Here is a 26,924-nt window from a genome sequence, read left to right as displayed (position 1 = left end):
CATGTGAAATGTTTTCAAAGTCTTGGTGACGTCATGTGAAAAACTAAATACCCAATGATTCAGTAGCTCGTTGAACCATCTTAAACAGCAATAAGAATAAAACAACTGCTTTTTGTATGACTTTATCAGTCTCTCACACTGTTGTGGAAGAACTTAGACCCACTCTTCTTTTGAGATTGCTTCAATTCATATGGTTTGTGGGTAATCATTTATGCACAGCTCTGTCAGTCTGGCTACAGCGTTTCATTCCAGTTGAGCACTGGATTTCAACTGGACCATTGCAACATCTTGATTCTTTTCTTTTTCAGCCATTCTGTTGTATATTTGCACGTATGCTTGGGATTATTGTTTTGCTGCATGACCCAGTTTGTGCAAAACTTTAGCTTTTGGACAGATAGCTTTACATTTGACTGTAGAATACATCTTTTCAGAAAGAACAGGCTTGTTGAGTATGACATGCTGATCAGGGGTTTGTTTCTGTTTCTCTGAGCTTTGCACAATCAGGGCTTGGGGTGAATTTTATGCGAGTTTCACTCAAGGAAAGACTGAAGCATTTTGTTAACACATAACTGAATACTCCAGACCAGCATACTAACAAGATTTGCTTTTTTTAAAGGTCATCACACTTGTTGATGATGATAAACGGATGATAAAGAGGAGTCACCTTATCAATAATTGTATTATTTATTTACAAAAAATACAGTTTGTAGTCTCTGTGCTTCTAATGCTACTTTCTGTATTGCAAAACAGACTGACTGCCATTCCTTAGATGCTAATCAACCCTCCCAGCTTATCAGTGTGACTGGTGAATGAGGAAGCTGAAGAACTCAAATGATGGCAGAGAGGCAGCCAGGCTATGTGATTGAATGAGAATGGGTCATAACTGCAAACCAGTAAAACCAGCTGGTGCTTTCTCAAAAGGTTAACATCTGACTTTTGCCAGTTGTTTACCCAGACCAATGACAAACAAGTCATTTAAATGGTGACTACTATTAATCAGTGAAACATATTCCATTTATGAGTAACCTACTTGCTGTGGGCCCAAAAGATTGCCAATACTATTATAAGACAATCAGCTGTAAGCGCTAATTAAAGATACATTTCTGTTAGGTATACTTTCTCTAAAATGCCAGAGACATTACACTTAGGACAAGTATGTGTTTTAGTGTCTCGCTCTGTGGATCTGTGGCTCTTACTGGAGGTCCCATCAGCAAATTTACATGCTCACAATGACAGTAGTGACAAGATAATGTTTGGCAGGTGTAATGTTTACCGTGTTCAACATCTTAGCTTAGCATGATCACTTAATAAAATGCTTCTTTAGTTAGCATCATCACTATGTAAATACTGCTGATTGAGCTCCTGGCTGTGTATTTGCCCACTCTCAGCTATATTACATTTAAATAGTCATTTTTATTTTAAAAAAATTAACAAACAAGATTTAAAATTGCTAATTAACACAGAACTGCTGGTGGCTCTTGGGATCAGCCCTGTGCTAGATTTTCCTTCCCTTTGTGTTTTCTCCTGTTCTGAAATTTGGAGTTTCTTGTATGTTTCTTGTACAGACAAGTGCTGCGTGCTTTTGTCTGTGTGATCATTTAAAATATAAACACATCCATTTATTTATTGTGTTACAGTTACATTGTCTAAGTTTTAATTGATACAGTCTTTTGTCTATTGCCTAGAAGCTTATGTGGCAAAAATAACTTCAGCTGACTTAGAGTACCACACAGGTGAAATTATCGTTGGTATGTGTAATTTTTTCATTGCTATGAGTAATTAGGGTGAGCAACTATTTTACAGGATAGCCACACACTGCAGTCTAAAATTAAACTGTCACTGTTTCATACATTCTCTGTAATATTATTTAACTTCTGAGTACTTAACAAGACATTCAACATTTTAACAAACTGCAGTTTATATCATTCTGTATTTCATATCCATACTTCAATGCAATTTCCCCCCTAGGATAAATATATTTTGAAATGTATGTTTTTCTCAAAACCAACATCTATGCAAACAAAAAAGGAGGGGCACAAAAACAAACTGATGAAAGGATTATCTAGAAAAGGGAATTTTCAACTAATAACTGCTTTCACTGCAAAAAAATGTGGAATCACAAGTTGGACTCGAAAAGACGTGAATGAACCCCTACCCACTGGACACCACACCCATGGTGATGGAGAGATTGCATGGGGGGGGGGGGGGGGATCTGTCAACTGCATTCTTACCTTTCAGCGTATGCGAGGCCCATCCCACTTTGCCACTATATAACTAAGGATGCCAAAGTGAGGCACTCAGCTGCAGATCAACTCCAGTTATCCTACCTGGTTCACATCAAGACCCTTCAACATGTCTTTCAGGACAAGAAGCTTCAAGCAGAACACCAAGAGTGTCTATGGTGGAGCAGGAGGTCGTGGAGTCCGTATCTCTTCATCCCAGATGAGCTATGGAACACCAAGCTTGAATCTTGCTGATGGTCTCGACCTCCATGTTGGAGCCAATGAGAAGGCCACCATGCAGAACCTGAACGACCGTCTGGCTTCCTACCTGGATACAGTGCACAACCTGGAGAAGGAGAATGAGCGCCTGGAGAACCTGATCCGGGAGTGGTACCAGAGCAGAAACGTGGTCTCCCGTGACTACTCTGGTTACTTCGCCACCATCGAGGATCTGAAGGAAAAGGTAAGAGAAAAGATACAGATAAGAGTCTGCCTGAGCGTTTCCTGCTTTATATATTTTCTTATTTTTCTCATGTCAATGTTCGCTGTGAGTGTAACAGAGGTATCTTTTGGTATCAACTTTAGCTAGATGAGCTCATTCATCACTGTCAAAGACTTAGATACTGACCCATAAGTTAGAACAATTGTCATTTTCATAACTGTCATACTAGATTCGCTCTAACTGTCAATCACATCCTGCTGAAAGTTCTGAATATCACAGTGTTAATTAAACAGAATGGCAGCACAGGTGTAGCGAGGAACTCAAATGTTGTTACCTGAAGTAAAAGCTTGATTGTTTTCTGACTGTTTCCATGTCGTTTTCCCCCTGTTAGATTCGTATTGCCTCCATGCTCAATGCCAAGATCACCCTGGACATTGACAATGCAAAACTGGCTGCTGATGATTTTAAAGTGAAGTGAGTGTGCCCTCTGTATGTTTATAACCCTTTTACATTCACATGTACACGTCTGACTGACAGCTCCTGATTGTGATAACCTGTTGACTTGTCCATCTGCCCTTTTGTGTGAAATTCACTCAGGTATGAAAACGAGCTGGCCCTGAGACTGGCAGTGGAAGCAGACATTGCTGGTCTGAGGAAGCTAATGGATGATCTTAACCTATTGAGGCTAGATCTGGAGAATCAGTATGAATCCCTGAAGGAAGACGTCATTATACTCAAGAAAAACCACGAAGAGGTGAGTTTACTGAGAGGGCAAACTTATGAGTTCACATCAGTTTTTAATTGCAAGCTTGTGTGGCAGGCTGTTCATAATTCACACATGACCCATGTTTTACCCCTGATAATACAGAGGAAATGCAGTGTTAGGTTAATGCTTTTAAAAACAGCTCTGCCACCTTCTCCTTTTCCCTTTGCTGCCATCTTCTCTCTGCACACTTCCATGTATTCTTCTCTTTCTCCATTACCTCATCGCCTCTGTTTGTTCAACACCCGCACCCACCACACACACATGAACACACATGCAGATCAAAGAGTCAAAAACATGCATGACTATCAAAACAGCAGGTAGATTATTTTGAGGATTTGTGAATTTTTTGTGAAATATTTTGTGAAATTTTATTGCCCTTTGACCTCTGCAGGATTTGGCTCTACTGAGGACTCAGATGGGTGGACAGGTTAATGTGTCCGTGGACGCTTCTCCCTCTCTAGACCTTAACGAGACAATGGCAGAGATCAGGCAGCACTACGAGGGTGTGATCGCAAAGAACAGCAAAGAGCTCGAATTGTGGTATCAAAACAAGGTGAGAAGTGAAGGAATTATTATTATTATTTCGTTTAAGTGATGTTTCAGGAGTAAAACTGGAGTAACACATTTATGCTGATGTTGTGTTTCTGCTCAGATTGCAGAAGTGGAGCAGGAAGTGCAAACACAAACTGAGGTTCTGGTCACAACACAAAGAGAGATTAAAGAGCTGAAGAACACTCTCCAGAGGCTGGAGATTGAACTGCAGGGCCATTTGACCATGGTAACACACATCAGTTTGATATCACTGGAACTGATGTCATTTTATCTGTCCATTAAGTATGAAGGGAATGTTAGCAGTATGTTCCCGTAACTTAACAATTACCATAAAGACGTCCCTAAGTCTGAGTTGGTTATCTCTTCCATGCCTTCTCTACTCTACTTCCACTCACATAATTGCTGACTGCCTATTAACTTAACAATTTTCTTCTGCAACGCAAACAGAAAGCATCTCTAGAGGGAACTCTGGCAGAGACCCAGGGACGCTATGCCATGCAGCTAACAAACCTCCAGAATATGGTCAAGAGCCTGGAGGATCAGCTGTCCCAGATCCACAGCAGTATCACCGACAACAAGCACAAATATGACATGTTGCTGGATCTCAAGACCAGGCTGGAGATGGAGATTGCAGAGTACAGGAGGCTGCTGGATGGGGAGGATGACAGGTAAGACCTAGTGAAGAGAAAGAGGCAGTGGAGAGAAATTAGAAAATATGATGAGAAAATCGTGAGTCAGGGGAGATTAGAGACAGAGGGGAACAAATCTACTTAAGTTGAAATTCTTTACGATATAGAATGATTCTAATGATTTCTTCTCCCCCCATCCCCGCCCACTCTTCATTGCAGCTCAAAACAAGGTAAGAAAGCTTTTTTTTTTTTACATCATTCTTTTTTTTTAATTGTCCAAATTATATTATAAATTTACATTTTTAGGAAATGTCTTGAGAATTTATCGTGATTGTTTTTCCTGTTCTTTTCTTCAGTGGTCACAAAGGTCATCACAGTGGTGGAGACAGTTGTGGATGGAAGGGTGGTGCAGACCAACGAGACCGTTGATGTTGATGTGGATGAAATTGAGTAAAGAACTGGAAGCATGAACAAAAAATAAAGAGTTGAATAAAAGTTTCATGTGTGGCGTCTACATAAATGTAAGATGAACAGATTGTGTAGGTTTTCATCTCTATTGTCACTCACTAATCAGTGTTTTGATTTTAGCATGTGGCATTAGTCAGTGTGTTTTTATGTAACATATGTATGACATGAAAAACCAGAAATAACTGTCAATCATGCAGCTTTACGGTGAATTTAAGCCCCTTTTCTGTAGCCAATTTCCTCCTTTCATAACAACTTAAAGGGGTTGATTTTTTTTAAGAAGCCACACTTTCAAATTGTAATAATGCTTTAATTTAAGCAGACAGGCTTTGAGGTTTTGGCTGACAGCTGGAAAACGTGGACGTGGCTGTAGCTGCTAGCAGTCTGTCAAGCTTTGCCTCGGCAAATTTGAGTCACTCAAAGTCATGTATGTTGTGTTGGTGCCTGTTGAAGTATTTTAATGAAATTCCATCTATTTTCTCAACCACTTCTCCAATTCAGGGTTGTGGGGTAATGGGGCTGGAACCCATCCCAGCTGTCAGGAGTGAAAAACGCAGTGAGACAGACAGACATTTAGGCTTTAAAACAGGGGTTCACAAATCAGTGCCTTTTTACATTCAGTCTGTGTTGAATACCAAGATATTTTATCATAAACGTGGACAAAGAAGAGGTTTATATAATGTAAAGTCTTTTCATGTTCCTTAAACACCTGGTTAATCAAATTCAATGAGTACCAAAAAACTGTAAGCTCAAACTAAACAACCTTTATACACATGAGACACTTCTTCTGACAAATAATAAGTTTATCTCTCCTGAAGACAAGTACAAGGAAAAAAATAACAAGCTGCCATCTGTTAAAATTTGTTTAGAACAGTTACTAAACAAATTCTCAACTCCGTCTCTACCAAGCTTGATTATAAACTTAGAAGTAAAATTGCAGCTTATAATAATAGTTCCTGCCTGGTGTAGGTACAGGGAGTGCCAGGAAGGAGTGGGTTAATGATGGAGTGACATAATGATCGGTTTATAGTAAAGAGATTCAATGATAATGATAATGTTGTTTCTTCTGGTTGCATAGACATTGTTTGCTTACATGCTTTAACAACTGTGCTGCTTTAGAGTTCACCTACCTGTGGATATACTAAGTTAGGTTTTTGGGGCATTTTGTCTCAGTGGACAACTTCTGTTCAAAAACAAAAACATTTACCCCAAGAGTTGCTATTTTAAAGACACATTTTTAAAAAACATAACTGAGCTTATCAGTATCCTTACATTTTTAATGATCTTTCTAAAACCTAGACAAACACCTTCTAGTGTTTAATTTTCTAAAATGCATACATTCTCTGCCCCCTAGTGGCAAAATGTTGGTTGATGCAGCTTTAATCACATGGGGACTGAGAAGTCTATCAGAATCCACATGGTGAACATTTTGCTCACATCACATATGTTCGGAGTGGGAAGATCCATTAATTTTAATGAACAAGAACTTGTTGATTCTTGATGTCATACACACGTTTTTCCAAATATGAAATAAAGTCTACACGCAGACTGTAACGTGTCTTTAAATGTTTTTGTGTCGTCGTGTACTGAACAGGTTCAGAAATGTTTTACTTTATTGCTCTCTTTCTAAAGGCTATAAAACATCTTGGGCTCGTGTGTCATAATGGAAATTTTGAAAAGAGGCACAGTCCTGAGTAATCATTACTTTTAGCTTTTCTAGCTAGCAATATGGCCTCAGGCTGCAACTTTATATGTACTGTTATGTTTGATTTAATTCTCAGCCAAGTTTATATCTGTACCTGTGAAAATAATAATATTACCTTAGTATTCACAAATGTCATGAAATAGCTTATGAAATATAAATATACCTTTTAAAAATACCTTCTTGGTTGATGAAAAACTGTGGAACTGTCACTATCATGACATTTGAAATTAAGCAGACACAAATAAGACAAAATTAAAGTCAGCAAACTGAGAGGCTTTTATTGCATCACTTTAGTATTTAAAGGAAGTAGTAGTGACTCAGATGTGGAATTTGTGTACTCCCGATGTTGTGCTGTGTTTGCTGTTTGAGACAGCTTAGGTACTGGTGGTGTGGGTACTGGAGGACACCACCTTGCCATCACTTATTTCCTCAGTGACCACGACCACTTTTTTATTGGTGATGCTGGAAGATCCAGTGCTTTGGATGCTGTGAAAAGTACAGAGCTGGTGTTAAAATCAGTTTAAGATTTAAATTTGCAGAACTAGCTTATGGCGAAAGGGCAGAATTCTTCCTTTTTCTTACCTGCCCTCTCCATCCAACAGCTTCCTGTACTGTGCGATCTCCATTTCCAGGCGAGTTTTGATGTCAAGGAGCATCTTGTATTCTTGGCTCTGGCGCTCAGTATCGGCACGCAGCTGCATCAACTGTTCCTCCAGGCTTGTCACTTGCATCTGGAGGCCTTGAAGCTTCATAGAATACCGTGCCTCTGTTTCAGCCAGAGAGTTTTCCAAACCTGCTTTCTGTTGAACAAAGGAAGAGGTAAAAAAAAGAGGCAAAAATCTGGAGCTGGGATTGACAAATGAGTTAAAGTAGAGTAAAGCCAAATGATTTTATTTACCATGCTTAACTGTGATTGTAATTCAATCTCCAGGCCTTGCAGTGTGCGACGGAGGTCAGTGATTTCTGTTTTGGATGTTTGCAGAATTTCTGTGCTCACTGTGATCTCTTTGCTCAACTCCTCTGACTGCAACAGACATATGAGATTCAATGCAAATTTCAGATATCACTACATAACTTTAAACAAAAGTCTATGCATTGAAAATCAGTCTTACCTTTTGATCAAACCAAGCTTGAAGTTCTTTCTTTTTTTTGGCAGTTATAGATTCATATTGGTCACGGATCTCAGCCAAAACACTGTTCAGGTCTTGTTGTGGTGCTGCATCCACCTCTACATTGATCTGACCAGTCATCTGGTTCCTCATTGCTGCCATTTCCTGGTGTACAAATGGTTTAGGCAAGATATTTTAACTGAGTTGGTTGTATAGTACAGTTGAATAAATTTGTTACATTTTTAATTTGCATGAATGACTGTTCAGTGTTTGCTACTGACCTCCTCGTGGTTCTTCTTAAGGAAGATGAGCTCCTCCTTGAGGCCTTCTATCTGCATCTCCAGGTCAGATCTGCATAGTGTCAGCTGATCCAATAGTCTCTTTAGCTCAGCAATATCTGCCTCCACTGATGTACGCATAGAAAGCTCATTCTCATACCTGTAAGGCCACAAGCGGTCAGATATTTCATCTCAACAGTTCTGTATTTACAGTTTTGTGTTTGTTTAGTGTAAATTCAAAATTCACAAAGTTCAGCAGCATTTAAGCACTGCTATCACTTACTTGGTTCTGAAGTCATCTGCTGCCAGCTTTGCATTCTCACAGGCCAGAAAGATGCCTCCATTGACAGAAATGGCATCATGGATCTGTGTGATTATTAAATACCATTTTTTAAATAACTACTACATGTCTTTATATTTGTGCAAACATTAAAAAACAACTGATGCATGTTGCATCCATGCATTGCATAATAAACTGAAACATGGTATTGCATTCAGATTCACTACTCATGCAACATACCTTATCTCTTAGGTCAGCTATAGTGGCCTCATAAGCTGAGTAGTCACGGGCCGAAGGGGAGGTCTTAGTTTCCAAGAACTGCCTGATCTTGAGCTCAAGTTCACCGTTGGCCTTCTCAAGCATGCGCACCTTCTCCAAGTAGGAGGCCAGACGGTCATTCAGGTTCTGCATGGTGGCCTTTTCATTGGCACCAACATTGATATCCCCGCCGCCACCACCAAATCCTGCGCCACCACCAAAGCCTGCGCCACTACCAAACCCTCCACCAGCACCAAAGCCTGCACCTCCACCAGCACCAAAGCCTGCGCCACTACCGAAACCTGCACCACTGCCACCTCCCATGCCAAAACTATATCCACCACCACCACCAGCAGAAACCGAAATTCTTGCTCCATGTCCACCTGCACCACCGTGCATGCTTGAAGCATACATCTTTCGGACACTGCCTCCACTTCCACTTATGCCTCCACCTCCGAAGCGCCCAGAATAACTGCTATTGGATGTTGACAAAGCCAGCATTGTGAAGGTTGCTCAGGTGGTCTGACTGCCTTAAACAGACGGAGATGGCTGAGATGCACAGCTCTGCTGCTGGGCCCTTTTTATGCTGCAAAAAGCTGCTGCTGCCTTCAGTGTGGGTGGTGTCATGCAGGCACAAAGGGAGGAGCATTACCTAAAATGGGAGTTCAGGCGAACTCTTCACAGACATGTGCATTTTGTGCAACCATAAAAAGAAGAATGTGGGATTAAGTATTTACTACATTTATAAAGTATCAAAAGTTCACAACTGGCTGCAAAATTCATGCTGAATATTGTCATTATTTCATTCAATATTATTCCACAGTCCATTGTTCCATATTAATGTGCATAAGGACACCAATATCTTTTATTTCTGCAAAATGTAGTGTATATTGTAAAACAGCCACACCCGTCAACATTTACCTCAAGTTAGTTATTCAGTCAAATCTGCAAGGTTTTAAATGTTGTGTGTTCTGTCAGGTGATGGGACTTCATTAATTTTGTAGCATAATTTTTGAACAAAACAGCCAAACCAGGCAAGCCACACCTATCTTGTTCCCAAGGGAATAAGCACTGCAAACACTGTCGAATGAATCCAGGTTTTTTCACTTGACTCTCAGCCAGCATACCTATTCTCACACACCTTTCTTTTTTCTCAGTGTTGCCTTAAAATATCATCTTTTATGTGTTTCTTTATTTTGCCCTGCACTAGCCTGCAGGTTTGCTTGGCAGCGGTATTATAGATGTCAAACAAGCCTTATTCAAGATTTGGCACTGCACTGCTGGAAAGCTCACCATTGATAAGCCTGCTTGTTATTTACTTTTCTTGGCATTGTACTTTGACGTGTGCATCATGCCCAAATAAGAACAAGCTCTTGCTTGTTTGCTTCTTTCCATCTCTCCACAGCAATTTTAAGTCATTTACAATACCCTGGGGGAGTTTGCTCAACGGTTCCACATCAGCCTTGTGCAAAGGTTAGAAAGGTTTGAAAAACTGCTAAACATTTAACTTTTCTCTTTTCTATATAGTTTCTTTATAATTCTGTTTTTTCATTTTTAATATAGAGCATGATTATAACAATGCATTTATTGTGTTTCTAGCAAGTAAAACGTTTCTCTTTGCTTCAGAAAAATGACTGTTGTAGAACTTGCACATACACAGTAGATTTAGCAGTTACCATTTAGCAAAACCAGATGCTGCTAATCATTTGCAAGTTGCAAACCTGTCTCCAGCATGTGCTAAACAGCTGTAAATTATATCTGAGATGCTGATTGGTTATTTATAAATGGGGATAATTTATGTGCATACAGCATAACAAACAGTACATTTGAACTACTTAGTTGAAGTTTATTCCTTCAATATCATTTCGTAATATGTATTTTTGGATTTTTTGCTGAATAACCTTTTAGAGTGTATAACATGCAAAAAGACTGGTAGGAAAAACAAATGTTTAACTTCCTAGGACTGGCATCCACATGTGTGGACATCACATTTTGGGTTGTCTAGACCAAAATATTAAATTTCGCTCTACAAGGGCCTGATATCCACTTACAAGGACATTATACTGCCACTGTTCTATCAGAATTTAAAACAAATGTCCTCATATGTGGATCTCATTTTTCTCAGAAACAAAAATCAGGTAAAAAGAAAAAAGAAAAAAAAAGGTAATTCTTTGTTTTTACATTCATCAGGCCCCAATCAGCCCAAATAGCAAAGAGATAATAAAAATGCATGGCATGAAAGAGTTGTGGTCTTAAGAGGTTAAGAAATAATAATGTGCCGTAAACTACAGAACATTTTTAGCAACAAGCTTCAGTGTCATGAAAGTGACTTAGCTTATGCTGTCTTACTATTTTACTACAAACACAATTGATTTAAAAAGGAATAAATTACTTGAATAGAAATAAATTTGTTACTATAAGAGTACAAAGGGACATTTATGAAATTCTAGGTATAAACATTTTAATAAAGTGGCTAATTGGCTGCTGTCAAGAATGCTGTCAAAATGATGAACATTGAGTCACGTTTCCTTAGGCGGTAGGCAAAACCTGCACAGACAGGTATCTCATACTCACTGATCTGTAGATCACAAAATCAATGGAAAGCTACACAACATGACAAAGTGCATTCACCTAAATATGTTTTACTGTGCTAGAATGAAATTAATGTCATTGATTTATTAATTCATAAATAAATTAACTAATTCAAATTAATTGAGCAGGTAACCTGATTGAGATGTTGAAATATCAAGAAGTAGCAGCATGTACAGGTAACATGTTTGAGGCAGGCTAAAAGTAGGTTTTAAAGGACAAGGACCTCATACTGTGAAACATGGTATGAAGAAGTGTTAGTATTATGGTCAGTATTATGTTAGTGATTAGCCAAGATGTTATTTCTGCAGCATAGCCACAAACTTCTACAGGCAATGATGTGCTTCCCTTTTTCATAAAAATTGATCTGTTGATGCAAACCCAAATGTAAAGAAAAATAGCATAAACAGTTATTTTATTCACAGTGGAACATAGAAATCGAGTCATGACATGTCAAACTGAGAAAACGTATCATTTTAAGGAAAATATGAGTCCATTTTGAATTGGGCTGCAGCAACACCTCTGTGAAAAGTTGTGATGGGGGCAGGAAAAGGCTGGAAAAGTAAGTGGAATTAAAAAGAAATAGGTGGGGGGGAAATACAACTAATCAGGTTAACTGGCAACAGTTCAGTAACATGATTAGGTATAAAAAGAGGGTCTTAGAGAGGTGTTTCTCAAAAGTACAGATCAGCATGGGTTCACCAATCTGGTGAAAAAGACAATTAATGTTACTCAATGTAAAATTCTGAAGCCATTGAATATTTCATTATCTAAAGCAAATAATATCATGAGAAAGACAATCTGGAGAAATCTCTGTGCACAAGGAGTTAAAAACCAGTACCAGGTGCTTGTGATCACCCTCAGGTGGTGCCCCATTAAAAACAGGCATGATCCTGTCAATTCGTTGTGCCAACCACAAATACAGGTTAAAGCTGGATCATGCCACAAAGAAGCAATATGTGAGCATGATCCAGAAAAGCTGTTGTGTTCTCTGGACCACCAAAGCTCATTTAAAATGGACTGAGGCAAAGTGAAAAACTGTTCCATGGTCAGACAAACATAACATAACATAAACCCTCCATTCTCTGGACTGAAGTAGAAAGGGTCCGTTCAGCTTGCCATCAACGCTTAGCTTGAAAGACTGCATCTCTGTGCATTGTGGGGCATTAGTTGCCATGAAATTTCCAGCTTGCACATCTGGAAAGGCACCACCAATGCTGAAAGGTATATACAGGCTTTGTGCTTCCGTTCAGGCGACAGCTTTTTCAGGCAAGGATTTTTCATATTTCAGTAAAGTATGTGTTTCAGTATAGTATCCTAAATCACCTGCATTCCAGTGCTTTCACCAATTCAAAACATCTGGTGCATCATGAAACAAAAATCATAACACTGAAGAGCCAGGACTACTGAGCAGCTAGAATTCTATATCAAACAAGAATGGGACAACAATCGTCTCTCAAAACTCCAACAACTGCTCTCCTCAGTTCCCAGGTGTTCATGGACTGCCGTTAAAAAAAGAGAGCCGATGCTACATAGTGAAAAACATTGCCCTTCTGTATTCAAATATAGGTTTAGGAGATTTTCTAAATCTTGCCATTCTGTGTCTATTTACATTTTACACTTTTTTGGAATTGGATTCGTAATTATGTCGAATAGATAAAAAAATCTAAATAAAAAATGAATTTTCACAAAGGTCTTGTTCAAGGTCTTGTACTAAATATACAAAAGTGTCAAATGTTTGCTTGTTAAAAAGTCACCCGTTGCCTTCGGGTGTGGGCCTACTACGCTCTTGTTGGTTGCGAAACAATTTGCACAGTTGTTTTCTTTGACAGTAAAGATCATGCTGTGGTTTCACATCAGTTTTGTTGATTAGCGTAATTGTATGTGTGGCGCAAGGTGAACTGTTGTGTGAAGTATGAAATTATGAATGAAGCATGAATAGTTGTAATTGACATATTCCTGAGAACCGGTGCCGATGCCATTCACTTAAAGGTATAATCAACTCTTAAGAAGATAAATATTTACTAGATTTATGCCCTTGTGGAAGACTATTGTATATAGCGTGAAGGAGAAATGTATTTGCGGTTAAACTTACTGGACTTTTGCCAAAAACCGTGTCTATAACTCTAACAGATTTACTGTGTCATCCAGGCCACGTTTCGTTGAAAAGGGAGGGACCTCTTGGAATGTGAAAGGCCTATTCAAGCCTGAGTATGAAGTGCCTCATTGACAGAAATAAGTGCATCTTGGGGTGAGAACAGGAACACTGTGTTTAAAATGTGCTGTGACATGATCAAATAGCTCAGAGTGCTTTTACCTGGGTGTGAGTATGTTACATATGAGCCAGTATAAAACAATATGTCCCTCCTTTAGGCAAGAAAGCGAGAGTTTTGATGATTCATTACAGAATCATTTGGGGGGTTTTTTTGCTCATCTGCCTTTCTCCATGTCTGCACTCTCAGATTTACACGTACAGCGAAAGTCCGTTTCATTCTCTACGGGTATAGTCTACACAAATATAACTATTGCGACCAGTTGTGTATACACTTTGTGGCTCATTTTCAGGTGCATTCAGGTGTATTGTAGCACAAAGTCACAATCCTTCCAGGAGTGGACAGCAAATACAGCCTAATCTGAAAACCTCTTCAGGTCTCAGCATGTTAAGTGTTACAGATCATAACAATTCAATACACTAAACTAATGTGGCTTGTTTGGAGGGGTTTTCAGGAGAATGAAGAATATGGCTCCATTGCTTAGGTTTGCAAAGTTGCATCTGAACAAACCACGAGACTTCTGGAACAATGTCTTGTGAAGAGGTAAGACCAAAAAAGAGATGTTTTTTCAGAATTCACAGAACAATTTTAGGCAAACCAAACACAGCATAAGCACTTCATAGTAACTGTCAGCATGGTCAGGGGTAATGATGTGGGGTTGTTTTCCAGTCACAGGATCTTGGCACCTTGCAGTCACTAAGTCGACCATATACCAAAGTATTCTAGAACTGAATGTGATGCTAACATCTAAAGCTTGGCCTAAATTGTGTCATGCAAAAAGACAATGATCCCAAGCACACTTGCAAATCTACAACAGAATGACTGAAAAAGAAAAGAATCAAGTTGTTGCAATGGCGCAAAATCCAGACCCCAACTTGATTGAAATAGTGTGGCAGGTCCTTGAGAGCTGTGCATGAAATGAACACCCACAAACTTCAAAGAACTGAAGCAACAATGTACAAATGAGTGCGCCAAAATTCCTCCACAAAGATCTAAAAAACAGATAAAGTCACAGGGTTACTTCAAGTTACTGCTGCTAAAGATGCTTCTACAAGCTAATGAGTCATGCTGTATACTTTTTTATCACTGCATATATGTGGCTTGTATATGAGCAGGAAACATTTGTAACGTACAAACCACAAAGGTACAAAACAGACAATGTCAAGGGTAAAATGAAAATACCACAGAGGCCCAAACTGGTTTCTGTTGCCCCTTCCAGTGCCCTGCAATGACTGGCCACACCCTCTATAGCAAGAAATATCTCATGCAAAGGGTCTGGAAATTTACAGCAGAGACAGCATAACAATGTTCACTGAGACAGATTTGCTTTTTTTACCATTAAAAAAAATGGGATATAGATAAAGAGACCATGTGCACACAGTCAAACACCACAATATCAATGCCATGCTGTACTAATATTCCTTCTGTAATGCAGGCAAGCAAGTAAAATACACAATTTCTGTTCCTTTTTATCAAACATACACAGACTGAGTGCAACAGAAAAGCACACGTGCACTGAGAATCTGCCCACCATATGTGACTGCATTTTGCTTTTGCAATTATGCATAAATTTGAACCCCTGAGGTAAATGTAACATTTGAGTTGCAATTCAAAACATGACTTTATGTACATAAATTATGCACACAAGTTGCATACTGTCCAACAATTGTACATTTTTAATGGGCATTTTTAATCTGTAGCTCTGCTCTAAAAGAACGTAGGTACCTGGGCCTGCCTAGTATCCTTGGAAAGGTAAAATGATTAGCTAGAATCCAAAGTGTATGACATCTCAAGGAAAAAAAAGCCCCGAAAAAAGCCCCGAAATGTGCGCTGCTTTTCGGTCTGGTTACTACCGTTTATGTCAGAACCGGTGCCGATACCGGTACCCATCTCTAATGACGAGTAGTATGAATGACTGCTTTGCCTTAACTTGATATTTCTTTGTGTACAAAACAGCTGAAACAGCAAGGTTCACTTTTACAATTAAGGGCGATAATTACATTTAATAGCACTTAGGATTGACCAGTGTGGTAAAGTACTGGAATACAAAAGCGGTGAAAAGAAGGCAGTTTTGGGTTGAGTCATTTTAACCAGCAGATTAACTCATCAAGGCACTGAGAAACTTTTTGTAGATCTCAAGCCTCCACTTGATTCAGCTCCACCCAAATAAAGATACCTGTGATGAATCAAACACCGTCTTTACCCATACTTAGAGCACAAGCTTGCATAACACAGGTATTCTGTGATATTTTCTTTCTTTCTTTCTTTTGTGTGTTTCCATGCCTGTGATCCAGTGCCACACATTTTTCCAACAGTTCAAAAATCGCATCTGTAATGCGCCTTGATTTTTATGCTCTTTGCAGATCTTTGTCTATTGTTCTGTAAGGGAAACTGATCATGCTTCTAAAAGTCTCTTGTGTAGCAACAATCTGTTTCCACTTTAGCAAAATAAGGTTATACAATCAATCCACTGAAGTTGGGCCAGGAACACTCTTAAAAAGAAAATAAAAGGTGACACCTGGTGGTTAAATATGAAATTACCAGCTAAATACATAATTTGTTTTCATATACTCTTATGATTTTTACCTCAGTAGCCAAACAAGAAAAGTACAGAACACAGTGGCTTTATATTTAAAAAAAATAATGATAGTGGTATTTTTTTCATTTGTGGTATGTATTGGAATGAAATACAATCGATCAGTCAATCATCATTTTTTTTTCAGCCTTTTATTCATAGTTTGGTTTCATACTTAACCAAAAGCTCATGCACCATGTAACGATTAGCATTTTCTGCGTTTTGCAGTGCTTACATTTATAATGAGATGAAAACAAAGAGAACTCCCCGGAAGAAACCACCGTGCATTTTAACAACTTAGACGCACAGGTGAGGGGAGCACAGGTTACTGAATTGTTTCCACTTGGGTGTCCTCAGAGGAGGAGATCACCTGTCCATCAACAATTTCCTCGATGATTGTCTTCACTCGTTTTTCAATGTGGGGTTTATGCTCTGCAAAAATAATGCATTGCGTCACTATAGTGTAAAGAGCTTAATTCAGTTTTACTGCGACAAGATCTGAAGTTCTGGTTTAGCAAGTGATGGAGATTCTTACCTTCCACTTCTACCACCTTGCTGATGACCACCACCCTAAGAAGAGCGTGAACAATATTTTTAAATATTTTTGTTAGCTTTAACTGATAATAGAATAAAAATAGATACATTTTTAATTTCTTACTCCTTTTTTTCATAATGCTCTCCTTCCAGCAGCCTCCTATATTCAGCAATCTCCATTTCCAGCCTCATCTTGATGTCCAGTAGCTCATTATATTCTGTTTGCACCCGCAGAAGAGAGGCCTTCAGTTCCTGCAGCTCACTCTCCAGGGTGGTGATGGTGATCTGCAGTTGTTGAAGCTGAAGACTATAGCGACTTTTCACTTCCTCCAAATTTTCCTGTAGGCATGTAATCTGCAGGACAAGAGGTTACAACAGCTCCATGTCAGTACAGTCAGTGGGAGGAATTACTTCCTCTGTGTTACAGCGAATTAATACATGTCCTGATATGTTTGGAAAAAACTGATTTAATTTTTTAATCATTCCCCTTGTGCTAACAATTAAAACGTTACGAACCTAATGTGCTTCAAATAGCAAAAGTAATTTTAACCAGGCTCGACATCTGCTGATGTCAACCAGCATGAAGCATTTCCCAATCAAATATAGTCAAGCTATATGTATATTTGTCCTTTATTTGTTTTATTAATTTTTTAAAAATTTGTTTGTTTGCTTTTTTGCAACATACTTTTTGGATATTTTCTCATTTAACTCGGCTTTTGAGCAGAAATACACCACCGACATTATTTTGAAATTCATAAGTTCATGAATATGGTTTTTCATGACTGTCATAAACAGGGGGAATTAAAATAGCAGATAACTCTTAATTCCTTGAACATTTAAGGGGTGATTAGCGTTCTGTTATTGTTTCAGATGATGCATTTTATATTCTAAGATTCTATTTTTTTTTCATTTGCTTGCTCAGTCACCTTTCTCACTCACTATGTGTTAATAGACCTCTCTGCACTGAATCATACTTGTTATTAATCTCTGTCTCTCTTCCACAGCATGTCTTTATCCTGTTTTCCTTCTCTCACCCCAACCGCCGCAGATGGCCCCGCCCCTCCCTGATCCTGGTTCTGCCGGAGGTTTTTTCCTGTTAAAAGGGAGTTTTTCCTTCCCACTGTTGCCAAAGTGCTCGCTCATAGGGGGTCATATCATTGTCAGGCTTTTCTCTGTATGTATTACTGTAAGGTCTAAGATAGTTCAGTTAATTAAGATACTGAACCATGTGATTAGATTTTCTGCATTTCACTGTGGATGTGCGCGAGTGTGTATCATTTAAAAGAAGGTGTGATGCAACATCTTGAGTTTCTTGCCACATTGCAAAATGTCACAATGATTTTAGTTAAAAAATATTGAAAAGTCATGATCACATGTGAGTTCTTAAAATACGGCAGTTGTGTTATGTCGTTATGTCAAACACTGATTTTCTCTTTTAAATGAGCTTCCAAGGCAATGTTTGTTTGTTGTCTCTTGTCTCCTTGTTTCTCTTTCCTGCTTCTCTGCTTGCAGCTGTGGCACCAAGATACCAGGGATAGGTACAATATGAGAAAAAAAGAGAGGGTCTGCTACTTCTTGGCTTCAGCAAGCTGAGTTTATAAGACCTAGCACTGTGATGTGCATTTGGCTTCAGTTACAAAACCTTCATATCCAGTACTTTTGGATTGTTATTCCATACCTCTGTGTGCGCGCTTTGCCGGCTTATCGTCAAACTTTGGTAGGTCTTCTTCAAATCGGACAACTCTTTGTGAAACGTTTTCACATCTGTTTGGCTAACAATGATTTCCTTCTGGAGAGTTTCCACCTTTTTAAAAGAAAGCATTCAAAATTCAGTAAGAAAATTTGAACTTTTTTTTCTTTTTTAAATGATCTAACGGAGTCGTTTTAAACATTTTAGGAACCTCACCTTCGACTGGAACCATTTCTCGACTTCCACCTTGTTCTTGCTCACCACAGTTTCATACTGCTCCCTCATTTCCTCCAGGACCTTTGTCAAATCTATAGAGTGTGCACTGTCCACCTCTACATTTACAGAGCCACTGCACTGGATGCGCAACTGGCTCATCTCCTGCAACATGCAAAAACAAACAAACAACCAAAAAAGTGTTTAAATCTCCAGTCCATCTAGAAGTGTAAGCGCTTCCACCACCAGCAGATGGCGACACTGCACCATGGAAAGCAAACATTGACTCACGCAATCTCTTTAGCAGTTTTTAATTTTATTTTTTTTTTCTATTATACGCCTTTTACCTCCTTGTGATTCGTCTTCATTTGCACCAGCTCTTTTTTCAGATCCTCTATGCTTAGCTCCAAGTCACTGATGCCAAGAGTCAAGCTGTCCCGGACTGCTCGGAGACGGGATACGTCAGCCTCCACCGTCAAATGCAAGTTCATCTCCATCTCATATCTACAGAAGAAAATGAGCCCTTTCAGATGCCATTATTTTCACGATTTTGATGGGGGTAACAATTGTAGGGTCTCAAAAGAAAAAATTAAATAAAACAAAAACTCCCAAATGTAGTGGGATTTCTTTTCATATTTGGTATAAAGTAATATGGGGTAGAAAGAAATACCACGGAGCAACAAAGGAATGTAAACCTACTTCATTTTAAAGTCTTCCGCTGCCAATTGAGCATTGTCAAGCTGCACGTGGATGGCCTGGTTCTCTGCAAATCTTCTTGCAATCTACTTGGAGAAAATGAACAAACTGTCTGAAATTCTGTACCGCGTATAGGCTATACTCTTCATTTATTGATATTAAGCAAATTATTTTGCTTTCCTCAGCAGTTCAGCTTTCTTTGGATGCCATCTATCAGTGACATTGGGTACAACGGGTTCTAACCCTTCAAATCCACATTTCAACATTAATTGGTGTCAATACTTGTTGTGATAGTAAAACAATGGAAAAATGTCTCAAACGAGCGCATAGATGTTTAGTTCAGGTGTTTGGTAAGCAGTCTTTTTGGGACGTCGTTTACACTGAATGTGTTCGAGGTTTCGTGTGTGCAGTGTAAAATGGTTTGCTTCATTTTTATCATTGTTTCAGTGTGTTGTGTTATGTAAAGTGTGGGAGGTACCTCGGCCCGCAGGTCACTGATGGTGGAAAAGTAGCCGCCGTAGTTCTTGGTAACAACGGTTGACCTTTGTTGACAGAACTCAGCGATGTTCTGTTCCAGCTGCCTATTTTTGGCCTCCAGAGAACGCACCTGCACATATAACCACATCTCATGAGTTTGGCCCCACACATGAATGCAATGCTTCACTTCATTTAATGTCACGACGAGGAAATATTGGTTCATTAAAGCAGACGATCATCATCTGTCTTAAATCAGCTGTTCTACATTTTTCCATTTGGTAAAATTTCTTATAGTTTTGTTATTGTTGTTGTTAGTTTGTTTTGGGGGGTTGTGCATTGCATTGATTTGTGTGTTCTTTATTGTATGTTGATCCTTTACTCACTACACTCACTTGTGGTTGTTTTAAAGTGCTTTATAAATAAAGGTGATGATGATGATGATACAACAATATAAATACACCTCGTTATAATTGCTACATGAAAAAATATCAACAAGATAAGAGATAAGATAAGAGAAACCTTTATTAGTCCCACACGTGGGAATTTTTCTTGGTCACAGCAGAAAGTACAAGTTTAAGAGCAGTAAAAATTAAGAAGAAAACAATCGAATAGGATAAGATAATTGAATAAAGGGGGTTAGGGTTAGGTCAATATATTCTGTTAGAAACTGTTATTTTACTATATGGAAATATATGTTATTATTTATTAACTGCAAAATGTGAAAAGTAAGTAAAGTGAAAAAACAATAAAAAGTAATTCTTGCAACTAGTCAGTAAAACCTACCTTTGCCAGGTAGTCGGCCAGGCGGTCGTTGAGGTCCTGCATGGTTGCCTTCTCATCACCGACTACAGAAGTCTCTCCATACGAGGTCAGGGACCCTAAAGAGAAGACAGAGTTGGACCTTGAGATGCGGGTTCCATGACCTCCAGCTCCGCCATACACACTGGGTGTGTAGCCGACAGAGGACGTGCCACTCTGCTTCCATCCGCTTCCGCTCAGGCTGCTGGAACTGTAGGTTCTCTGCTTAACGTTGTAGCTGCTCTGCTGGGTGAAAGAGGCTGCCATGGTGAGAGGTTGTGATGCAAGGCTGATGGTGAGCGCAGGAGGAACGTCTCCAAGGTGTGATCCTGCATGACACAGCTCGGTACTTTATAGGGCTCTTAGGGAGGGGGACAGTCTCAAATGCCATGCAACAACAACAGCGTGCGGTATGCAGATAATAGTTTTTGTTTTCTGTTTTTTTATCGATTGGGTGTGTAGGTCTACATGAGAAGAGCTTTGATGAAAGACAAGTGGAACATCTAGTCAGACAGCTTGACTGATAACTATGCTGAAGTCCGGCCAAAAACTAAGATGAGGTTAATTATTTTTTTTAACTCATTACACTACATACTCGTTACTTTATAGGGCACAGATGAGTGCAAAAATGATTTTAAGTGAGTTACCCAGAAGCAGCTCAAAAGACAACAAACTAGAGTAAAATATTTATACAAAAAATGGGAGAGAAGGTATTTGGATTAATTGATCAGTTTGTTTGTTTTTAAATTAGTTTCACTGCATTTGATACTTGTGGCCTTAATTGCAGTTCATTTTTTTTCTCTAAAATGCAAGCCAACAGGTGCATCACGGCAGGTAGTGTGATCGGGTTTTTTATGTTCACCCTGACTCAGAAGGTAAGTTTACATAAAGATCACTTTCACAACCACCTACAAGCAGTAATTATTCCTAAACCAGTGGTATCTGTGAAGTCTTTCTGGGGGTGTAAGACAGCTTCATCTACACACACCAAACAGTGAGTGGTATGTTGGTAATAGTTTTAATACAACCAATTTACAAAACCAATAAATACGCTCTGAGGTCTGACTTCCATGCTCAGAGAAACTGTAAAAACCCAAGAGCTATATCTCAGAGTCTGCAGGCCTCAGGTAGCTTGAGAAACATTAATGAAAAAGACTTGGCAGCAAAGTGGAAAGCCTCTTCTCTTTAAACAAATCTGCCTCTGAACAAACCACAAGATTTGTGTGACAATGTACAGATGCAATCAGCGTGGAGACGTCTAGGCATGATGCACGCAATATCAGTACAAACAGCTCATACCAGCTGTCAGGCACGGTGATGGATAGCTGAGGGTTTGGGCTTATTTTGCAGTCACAGGACCTGGGCACCCAAATTCCAGATCTTAACCTGATTGAAATGCTGGGACAGGACCTTAAAAGAGGTACACGAAAACGAATGCCTGCAATACTCAATAAACTCAATGTTGGAAAGAAAGGTGGGCCAAAATTATTTTGCAATGATGTGAGAGACTGATAAAATCATACAGAATACAGTTACTCCAAGTAATTACTGCTCGTTTTATACGCTGTTAAATCATAGGGTGTATTTGCATAGAGTGCATAGAGTACTGTGACAAGTTTCTTTTTCACTGTATGTATGTACATATTTCACTATTCCCCACTCGCCCCTGCGGGCAGTTTATCCTTCAAGCTCAGGTCCTCTACCAGAGGCCTGGGAGCTTGAGGGTCCTGCGCAGTATCTTAGCTGTTCCTAGGACTGCGCTCTTCTGGACACAGATCTCCGATGTTGTTCCCGGGATCTGCTGGAGCCACTCACCTAGCTTGGGAGTCAGCGCACCTCCAGTTACCACTGGGACCACTGTTACCTTCACCCTCCACATCTTCTCGAGCTCTTGTCTGAGCCCTTGGTATTTCTCAAGTTTCTCGTGTTCCTTCTTCCTGATGTTGCTACATCTACCACTACGGCCGTCTTCTTCTGTTTCTATATAGTTCGATAGATAGATTGATATAGATATAGATAGATATATAAATTATAATATAGTATCTTTAAAATAATAAGTAAACAGAGAAGCTCAGTAATCTGTGTCTGTGTTCTTGTATTATGTTATTAGTCTCCCCTCATCTCAAACTGCATCAGACAAAAGACACTTGTGGACACAATGAAAAGTATTGCATGAATGGGGTTTTACAGGCACTCATCTGGAAGAAAAAGGATTTAACCACAAGAAACTGGTTCCACTGCTCAACCATGCTTTTCCTTTGAGAGGCTAAAGCTATTTTCGTCCTGTGAATCGAAAGAAGCAGACATTAACATTCATAGTTGTTGGCACAGTAAATGATTTTAAAGTTATGCCTATCCAAACAGAGCTGTGAACTCTGTTCCAGACCACCACCCCCACCCAAACAAGCCAAAACAAAATGCTGTCACACCTTTTTCTTTGGAAGCTTAGGTAGCGTGTGGTCAGAGTAAACCTTCCTGAAGTGACTAACAAAAACCTGAAAATCATTTTAACCTTTATGGAACACACCCATACTGCTGACATGCACGACTGAGTACATTATAGCATTTTACATGCCACTAATTTGTGGAACCATCTTTCACCTGCATACAGACTTCACACCTAAATGTCAAATTCAGTATTTTTTTGCCACAGGTAAGATTATATGAAATAAGCTTTACCATATCGTTAAAGAACCTTTAATCACCCCTCACCGCGATTTGTCTGTGAGGTGCAATTCTGTAATACATTTATAACTTTTCACTAGCACGAAGGAATTTGCAGACACATACCTGAGACGAGACAAGAGAAAATCAGTGACAGTGACTAAAACCTGCATTGAACATCCGATGCCGCCTTGATAGATAGATAAAGTTTGAGTGTGTGGGCATGAATCTGAACCAAATAACAAGTAAAAGGAGCAGTCTCTCAAGAGCAGGTGCTGTCTGTCGCCATTATCAGATTTTGCTGATGGGTGTGTGTCCCACTAGTCTGCAGAAAACAAAAATGAGATACTTAGACCAGTACCCCAAAAGTTGATTCTGTTCATCTGGACGTAGCGTTTTAAGTGGGAGAAACATTGAGAGTCAAACTCTCATCATTGCTCTGATTCAGAGTCAACTCTCACCATCCACTGGAGCATAAACTGGGTGTCATCAGGACGCTACAGCGGCCAGGGAAGCTGAAGAACATCACATCAAAGAGGCCCTGAGTAAATGTGGTTATCCCAGCTGGACATTTGTCAAAGCTGGGAAGGCACCTAAAGAAAGTTTCAGCCGATCCAGGAGAGAAGGGCAACCGCTGCCTAAGTGAAAACCTGTAATGATCCCGTATGTGTCAGGAGTATCGGAACAGTTTTTCTAAACACCGCGTCTCTGTGGCTTTAAAACCCCAAAACACGCTGCGCCAAAAATTGGTCCACCCCAAGGATCGGGTCCCCCGACACAAACAGAGTAACATAGTGTATGCATCCTGGACAGGGATGACCGGGGATTCAAGGAGGCCACGACTCTGTGTAAAGGGAAAGACCATCTCTGAATCGAGGAGGGGGCCTAAGGGTACATCTTTCCCCATCTTACAATGCTGTGATTGCAGCCATTCCCCAACTCTCTGTAATGGTACTCATGGCCATTGATCAGTGGTTGGTGATCAATTGACTGAGCCTGCATTAAGACATTTAGACCAGTAATAATCTGTCTAGCAGTCTATTACAGATATTAGACCCAGGTTGGATAAAGGTCACATATGCCTTTCTATCAACTTGCAGGCTTGTGTTCTGTATGTATTACAAATTAGTTATAATACCCTGAGGGTACCCTGATCATTCATTGAAGTACATTTCCTGTTATGGCTTTTATTGCATAAATCAAAGCAGCAGAGAATCATTCACAGCTGACAAACCATACTTTCAATGCCTGAAAGAAAAATATTTGAAGGCTGAGTTTCTGCTGTTTCTGCTTTACAAGCAGTTAAACATCACACATTATCAGGGGACGCTGGATTCAGAGTAACTGCGACACTTGAAAAAAATCTATACAGTACTGTATGTAAACAGAGCTGATGTTATCCAAGCAAGTATGACTTTTGCTAAAAGCTGGTGTGTACGTCATGTGGAAAGTACAGGCTGCAGCATGACAGTAATAAATTATGCACATTTTACATTTGATTTATCACAGTTTAACCATGCTTTTTAAACATATGTGAAGAAAACCTTACACAGAAATAGTCCCAACCTGAACATTATGAAGGACATCTGTGTAACTTCTATGTAATTTTCAACTTTTTTTCTCTTTAAAGCTGCAGTAAATACATTTGATCCAAGGATGAATGAATATGATATGTTTTGTTATTTGTTTTTAAATGATGATTCTGATTCCTAAAATTATTTTTCTAAGATTATTTTTTTGTTGGCATTTTGTTTGCCCTTGCTTTACTTTCACTTACATAGTTCATGCTCATATGAATAAATAGGTGTGTATGTGAGTCTGAATAGTCTGTCTGTCAGGCTGGTGCATCACGCCTCTTGACTCTATGGTAGCCTCTCTGCAACTCTTTTAAGGATAAATGGAAGATAAGGGATGAAAATATATAAAAAGAGTAGCAACATAAACAACATATAATGGGCAAATTGAAAGACTTGTATAGCATTCTCAATAAATACTACCAGTTAAAAACACTGAAAGAAATGGTACATTGTTTTTTGTACATGTACAGGAAACCTGTGTTTCCTCCCTCCCTAAAGTTGACTTTTTCACAGTGTCTTTATTGTTACATCAGATTTGTATTGTTTTAAATGGTTTCTAAGGGAATATTGGATTTTCAGTGTAAACGCATCGAGTTGTTTTATTGTTATTGCAGTGCAAAAAAGGTCTTAAGTGACAAGTATAATGATGTGTTTCTCCATGTAAAGGTGTATAATTTCCTTTGCGCACATCCTTTTTCCATTGTATCCATCTCTTAATCAAACGCTCTGTGGTGAACACCATTATCAGTATTTGATTGAAAGCCATTATGCTGACACCAAACTTGGGTATAAAAGAGACAACCTGCTGAGAATCAGCAGTTGTACACTGGAGACATCAAGCTCATCGCACTTTGTTGTGTACATATCTCATCCTATCTTCACAGGTACAGTAAGTTTGCCTTTTTTGATACCTAATTATTTTAGAATACATCTCATGTTTACTCAAATGTTTCTTTCTTACTGCACAGAGACATGTCAGGAAAAGTTTTCGTGGTATTTGCACTGCTGGTTGCACTGCTTGTGTCTGGAGCAGCTTCCTCACCTGAAACCGGAGAAACTGAGGAGACAAATGTTCTCAAGCAGCTTCTAGCCAAACATGAGATGGCGAAAGACTCGGCTGGAAGACAGAGGCAAGCACCCCGCACTCACTCTGCACGGGTGGAACGACGGGCGCACCTTTCACATGATGAACGCGAGATAATGACCAAACAAATAATGCAAGCAATTTCAGGTATGCTGCAGGCTTGGGTGGGAAAGCTCTGTGATTGTCATCTTGTTTCACTTCAGCTAATTAGAGCAATGTGTGAATAGGCGGAGGTCCAAGACAATGCTCAGATTTGCATACTGAACCCTTTTGTGTGTGGTTCATGTACTGTAGGAATGGTTTGTTCACAGAGCTGATGAACTCCGAGTGCATGACGGATCGGGACTACCAGGGCTGGGTGGATTTTGGCCGCCGGGACACAGAATGAGGCACATCACAACAGCTGGAGAGCTCACGCACTGCTTTTTTGTTCAGGTTTTATAAAAAAGTGGACGTTTACTTCCCATGCAACTTTCGAAATAAACAGTTTTGCAGATTTATTGCACTCGTTTTTATTCAATATCTTTGGTGATGAGTGGACGGAGAGTCAAAAGTGAACTTGGTGGAAATGAAAACATTTATTCACAGGTGGTACAGTTTATGCACACACTGACATGTAGAGTTACAGCAAACAACAGGGCACAGAAACAGTGGTTTAGTTAATTTAAGTAGAATCACAAATCATCATAATCTCTGTTTATGAATTCTTCCCTTTTAAATCCACATTATCCTGTGCCACATTATCAAGAGCTGTTTGATCAACCAGAGAGGTGCTGTTTAAATTATCATGATAACTCATGTACTTATTAAATACTACTTATTGTGCTTAATGTCACAGATGTCACTCTGAAATGCCCAGCATGATTTCAGTTAAATTTAAATCCCAGTGGTTTAAAAATTCCCGATGGCATGATTTATACAGCAGATTTCTACAAACAAAACTTTGAGTCACTGCAGTCGACATGTTGCTTCACCGTCTTCCATGCAACATGCAAATCTGATTTGGTTTTGGTGAGGTTTGGCTCAGAAGTCCACAAAGGTGTAACTT

At 39.3% G+C, this 26,924-nt stretch overlaps 4 protein-coding genes across 4 annotated transcripts; 2 read left to right on the top strand and 2 right to left on the bottom strand.

The window, feature by feature from the left end:
* The first annotated feature begins 2,296 nt into the window (after positions 1 to 2,296).
* krt98 (keratin 98) lies at positions 2,297 to 5,106 on the top strand. Its single transcript, XM_031753573.2, has 8 exons — positions 2,297 to 2,685; positions 3,056 to 3,138; positions 3,262 to 3,418; positions 3,822 to 3,983; positions 4,083 to 4,208; positions 4,430 to 4,650; positions 4,831 to 4,841; positions 4,968 to 5,106. Exons 1-8 carry the CDS (start codon positions 2,353 to 2,355, stop codon positions 5,063 to 5,065), a joined length of 1,191 nt encoding a protein of 396 aa, XP_031609433.1. The 5' UTR covers positions 2,297 to 2,352; the 3' UTR covers positions 5,066 to 5,106.
* Positions 5,107 to 7,033: 1,927 nt separating this feature from the next.
* On the bottom strand, positions 7,034 to 9,269 carry LOC116331041 (keratin, type I cytoskeletal 13-like). Its single transcript, XM_031753561.2, has 7 exons — positions 8,689 to 9,269; positions 8,452 to 8,534; positions 8,172 to 8,328; positions 7,894 to 8,055; positions 7,680 to 7,805; positions 7,364 to 7,581; positions 7,034 to 7,267 (listed from the first exon to the last, which is right to left on the bottom strand). The coding sequence occupies exons 1-7, from the start codon at positions 9,205 to 9,207 to the stop codon at positions 7,156 to 7,158; spliced, it is 1,377 nt and encodes a 458-aa protein (XP_031609421.1). The 5' UTR covers positions 9,208 to 9,269; the 3' UTR covers positions 7,034 to 7,155.
* Positions 9,270 to 16,276: 7,007 nt separating this feature from the next.
* LOC116331035 (keratin, type I cytoskeletal 20-like) lies at positions 16,277 to 20,877 on the bottom strand. The gene is made up of 9 exons (XM_031753549.2): positions 20,537 to 20,877; positions 19,755 to 19,883; positions 19,280 to 19,362; positions 18,928 to 19,084; positions 18,584 to 18,745; positions 18,356 to 18,481; positions 16,802 to 17,031; positions 16,679 to 16,713; positions 16,277 to 16,575 (listed from the first exon to the last, which is right to left on the bottom strand). The coding sequence occupies exons 1-9, from the start codon at positions 20,816 to 20,818 to the stop codon at positions 16,469 to 16,471; spliced, it is 1,311 nt and encodes a 436-aa protein (XP_031609409.1). The 5' UTR covers positions 20,819 to 20,877; the 3' UTR covers positions 16,277 to 16,468.
* Positions 20,878 to 25,634: 4,757 nt separating this feature from the next.
* LOC116330576 (gastrin/cholecystokinin-like peptide) lies at positions 25,635 to 26,336 on the top strand. The gene is made up of 3 exons (XM_039613115.1): positions 25,635 to 25,676; positions 25,761 to 26,023; positions 26,188 to 26,336. Exons 2-3 carry the CDS (start codon positions 25,765 to 25,767, stop codon positions 26,262 to 26,264), a joined length of 336 nt encoding a protein of 111 aa, XP_039469049.1. The 5' UTR covers positions 25,635 to 25,676; positions 25,761 to 25,764; the 3' UTR covers positions 26,265 to 26,336.
* Positions 26,337 to 26,924: the final 588 nt, after the last annotated feature.

The sequence above is a fragment of the Oreochromis aureus genome, linkage group 6, assembly GCF_013358895.1.
Source record: "Oreochromis aureus strain Israel breed Guangdong linkage group 6, ZZ_aureus, whole genome shotgun sequence".
NCBI lineage: Eukaryota > Metazoa > Chordata > Actinopteri > Cichliformes > Cichlidae > Oreochromis > Oreochromis aureus.
Note: the sequence above shows the minus strand (reverse complement) of the source record. Positions and strands in the feature narration are given on the sequence as shown.

Coding starts and splice junctions, on each gene's coding strand:
- krt98 (XM_031753573.2), top strand. CDS start 2,353: ATGTCTTTCAGGACAAGAAGCTTCAAGCAGAACACCAAGAGTGTCTAT. Junction 2,686..3,055: donor TCGAGGATCTGAAGGAAAAG/GTAAGAGAAAAG, acceptor TCCCCCTGTTAG/ATTCGTATTGCCTCCATGCT. Junction 3,419..3,821: donor TCAAGAAAAACCACGAAGAG/GTGAGTTTACTG, acceptor TGACCTCTGCAG/GATTTGGCTCTACTGAGGAC.
- LOC116331041 (XM_031753561.2), bottom strand. CDS start 9,207: ATGCTGGCTTTGTCAACATCCAATAGCAGTTATTCTGGGCGCTTCGGA. Junction 8,329..8,451: donor GCAGATGACTTCAGAACCAA/GTAAGTGATAGC, acceptor GTGGCCTTACAG/GTATGAGAATGAGCTTTCTA. Junction 7,582..7,679: donor TACAATCACAGTTAAGCATG/GTAAATAAAATC, acceptor TTTGTTCAACAG/AAAGCAGGTTTGGAAAACTC.
- LOC116331035 (XM_031753549.2), bottom strand. CDS start 20,818: ATGGCAGCCTCTTTCACCCAGCAGAGCAGCTACAACGTTAAGCAGAGA. Junction 18,746..18,927: donor TGAAGACGAATCACAAGGAG/GTAAAAGGCGTA, acceptor TGCATGTTGCAG/GAGATGAGCCAGTTGCGCAT. Junction 16,714..16,801: donor GAGCATTATGAAAAAAAGGA/GTAAGAAATTAA, acceptor CGCTCTTCTTAG/GGTGGTGGTCATCAGCAAGG.
- LOC116330576 (XM_039613115.1), top strand. CDS start 25,765: ATGTCAGGAAAAGTTTTCGTGGTATTTGCACTGCTGGTTGCACTGCTT. Junction 26,024..26,187: donor AATAATGCAAGCAATTTCAG/GTATGCTGCAGG, acceptor GTTTGTTCACAG/AGCTGATGAACTCCGAGTGC.